Here is a 3,290-nt window from a genome sequence, read left to right on the forward strand (position 1 = left end):
GGAAGGAAGGAAGGAAGAAAGGCAGGCATTAACAGGATGACTTCCTGTCCTTGTGAACTCTGAGAAGCAGTCATTGGCTTTCCCTGGGCAAACTGGCTTCTTGCTGCCTCCCTGTGGCCACCCATGTCTGAGTGATGAACAAAGCTTGCTGTGTGGGGACCAGACTTGGGGATGGATCAAAGACTGATGGGAGAGTCCTTGTCAGCCAGAATGACGGATTCCCCAAACTCCATCTACCTGGAGGCTTCATGCTTAGCATCCTACCATGAGCCATGAAGTGAGAGGGGAATGTATTTATTCACATTTTGGAGACAGTTCTGGAGGCAGGTTACAAGATTTTGAAACCCACAGGGTTTAGAAGCAGCCAAATAAAAGGACAAAATGGCTGCCTCTGAGAGGCACACTGACAGCAACTGAACCACAACTTCTTTTAAAATCAAAAGAAAAGGGATGGAGAGATGGCTCCAAAGTTAAGAGCACTTACTGCTCTTGCAGAGGACTTGAGTTCAGTTCCCAGCACTCACATCTGTCAGCCCACAACCGCCTGTATCTCCAGCTCTAGGAGACCCAACACCACCCTCTGGCCTCCTCAGGCTCACACATGTAGCATATACTCACACATAATGTTTTGTAATTAAAGAAAGGAAAAGAATACAAAAAGAAAAAGCATACCAAAAAAAGAGAAACTAAAATTAAAAATGTTTTGCCCTATTAATTCTTAATCAGAAAATGGGAGTCCAAATCATCCTGTAATGGCTGGTAAGATGTCTCAGTAACTAAAGATGCTTGCCACCAAGCCTGACAACCTAACCTAGATCCCTGAGCCCCACATGGTGGATGGCAAGAACCAATTCCTGCGAGTTGTCCTCTGATCCATATATGTGCTGTGGCGTTGGCGCGTGCATGCACACACACACAGAGAGACAGACACACACACATGCAGAGAGAGAGAGACATACAGAGAGAGAGAGACAGACAGACAGACAGACATATACAAATAAATCCTTTAAAAGTCATGCATGACCCAAGATTGAACAAATGGGCCTCTTGCTGCCTCTCTATGGCCACCCATGTGTGAGTGCTGAAGAAAGCCGACCATGTGGGGACAGTTATTCAAAGAATATGGTGATATCTATGAGCTGTCATAAGCCTGTAATCCTAGAACTTGGAGCATCAGGAGTTCAAGGCCAGCCTTGGCTTGGAGTTTGAGAGGCCAGCTTGAGAGACTCTGAGACTTTTTTTCTTTTTCTTTTCTTTCTTTCTTTTTTTTTGTTTTTGTTTTTTGGGGTTTTTTTTGTTTTTGTTTTTTGGGGTTGTTTGTTTGTTTGTTTGTTTGTTTTTTGAGACAGGGTTTCTCTGTATAGTCCTGGCTGTCCTAGAACTCACTCTGTAGACCAGGCTGGCCTTGAACTCAGAAATCTGCCTGCTGAGATTAAAGGCATGCGCCACCACTGCTTGGCGTTGGCAAAGGTCTTTAACCCAACAAACCTACTTGGGGTGATCTGTCCCAACAATTTTCCAACAAAGAAAATGAAAAGGCAAATGAACAAGTCTATTCATTCAGCAACACATGTAGTCCCCAAAGTAAACACACAACTGCAAACAGTCCAGGGACGATCAGAGAGGGTTGTCTGAGTGAGCTCAGGCAGAGTCAACCCAGCCCCGTGTGAAAAGGAAACCAGTTTTTACTACAGTAAGATCATGGTCAATGGACTGGAAATCAAGTGAGGGCTGTACCATGCCTAACGTGTGTGAGGTGCTGGGTACCACAAACAAAAAAACTGGGGGGAAAGAGTATGGGTTTTTTTTTATGGTGTGTGGGGCACACAAGTGTGGAGATCAGAGGTCATCTTGCAGGAGTCAGTTCTCTCCTTCTATCATGAAGGTTCTCAGGTTTGAACTCAAGATAGTCAAGCTTGGCAGCAAGCTCCTTTACTGGCTGAACCCTCTCGCTAGCTCAGTACTGAGCACCTCTCCTCCTGTTCCCATTTAGCACGGGTGCATTGACTTACGCTCTCAGAGGCCCCTCCACGCTACATCTCAATGACGCCGTGTCTAGTCACCTGTCTGCAGCAGCAGTTCTTCCAGTATTTGTGTGACTGACTTCTGCTGCTGCAGGGAAATCGGCCCCACATTGTTCAGGAACCAGAGGTTAGGCATCTTCCAGGGCAAGCCCAGGTGCTGGGAATGGATGATCTTGTCCACATCAAAGGCTCTTTGTGCCAGTACCTTTGCCTCAGCTTCATTCATCAGCCAAATCTCCCGAAACTTCTCCTCATCAATGATGATGAAGTGTCTGTGAAGGAAAGGCACTGAGTGCAGCCACTGACCTCAACAATTCCCCGCCTTCTCAGACCACATCCGGTGAGCTGTAGGTGTCCTGCTGGATTGTTTTCTACCACCTTTCCCACCCTGTTCTGGCTAGCTCTCTGGCAAAGTGACCTTCCTATGACTTTAGTTTTGATGTCATCTCTTATGAGTGTCACTTTGTCACATGCTGGAGACTGAAGCAGTGGTGTCTTAGCCCCAGTGTCCCCAGTTGTCCATAAGATGAGAACATGAGGAAGAATCTCAAATCCCCAACACCCTACCTGGGATAAAATGCAGCTGTCCCAACAAGGAATAAAGATGGTCGAGTGATACCCCAGCCCCCTGGGCTGGTTCCAAAAGAGCTGCTGAGGTCGAGTCTAATGAAATCACTGCCATCGAGCCTCTTGCCAAGTGGCACTCCCAACCATCCCCCACATTCCAAGACAGATCCTAAGGACTTGATCCCCAGGACACCTCAAGGCTTTCTGTAGGTCCTTGAACTGCGTCACGAGCCGTTTGTAGTCTGAGGTCATGGACTGGTTGTCCTCCTGAAACTGCCTTATCTGCTTGGTGTATTTTGTTCTCAGGTTGTTGAGGACATCGTGCAGGCTGATTGAGAGGAGGAAAGCAAAGTGGGGCAACTAAGCACCCTGGACGAAGGTGGTCCCCTCTCCCTTGTCCCCCCTGACCGCCTGACCTTTTTCTCCCCCTTCAGAAGAAAAAAAGCATTTACCCTTGCCTGGGGGCCACCACAAAAGGTCGGGAAAGCAAGACGCTCTATCCACCCACTCACCGCCCACCCACTCACCATCTACCCGCCCACTCACCGCCTGCCTGCCCACTCACCACCCGCCCTCCCACTCACTGCCCACCCACTCACCATCTACCCGCCCACTCACCATCCACCCTCCCACTCACCGCCCACCCACCCACTCGCCCGCCCCACTCGCCCCCTGCCCGCCCACTCGCCCACTCGCCCA

The 3,290-nt window shown here is 48.9% G+C and overlaps 1 protein-coding gene across 1 annotated transcript in view; it reads right to left on the reverse strand.

Moving 5' to 3' along the window:
• Drc1 (dynein regulatory complex subunit 1) overlaps positions 1 to 3,290 on the reverse strand; it is a 39,725-nt gene that overhangs the window by 7,735 nt on the left and 28,700 nt on the right. The window contains 2 exon segments of the mRNA XM_028782916.1: positions 2,038 to 2,296; positions 2,785 to 2,919. Coding sequence (XP_028638749.1) covers positions 2,038 to 2,296; positions 2,785 to 2,919 — 394 coding nt within the window.

This window comes from Grammomys surdaster, unplaced genomic scaffold (assembly GCF_004785775.1).
Source record: "Grammomys surdaster isolate TR1022 unplaced genomic scaffold, NIH_TR_1.0 946, whole genome shotgun sequence".
Classification (NCBI taxonomy): domain Eukaryota; kingdom Metazoa; phylum Chordata; class Mammalia; order Rodentia; family Muridae; genus Grammomys; species Grammomys surdaster.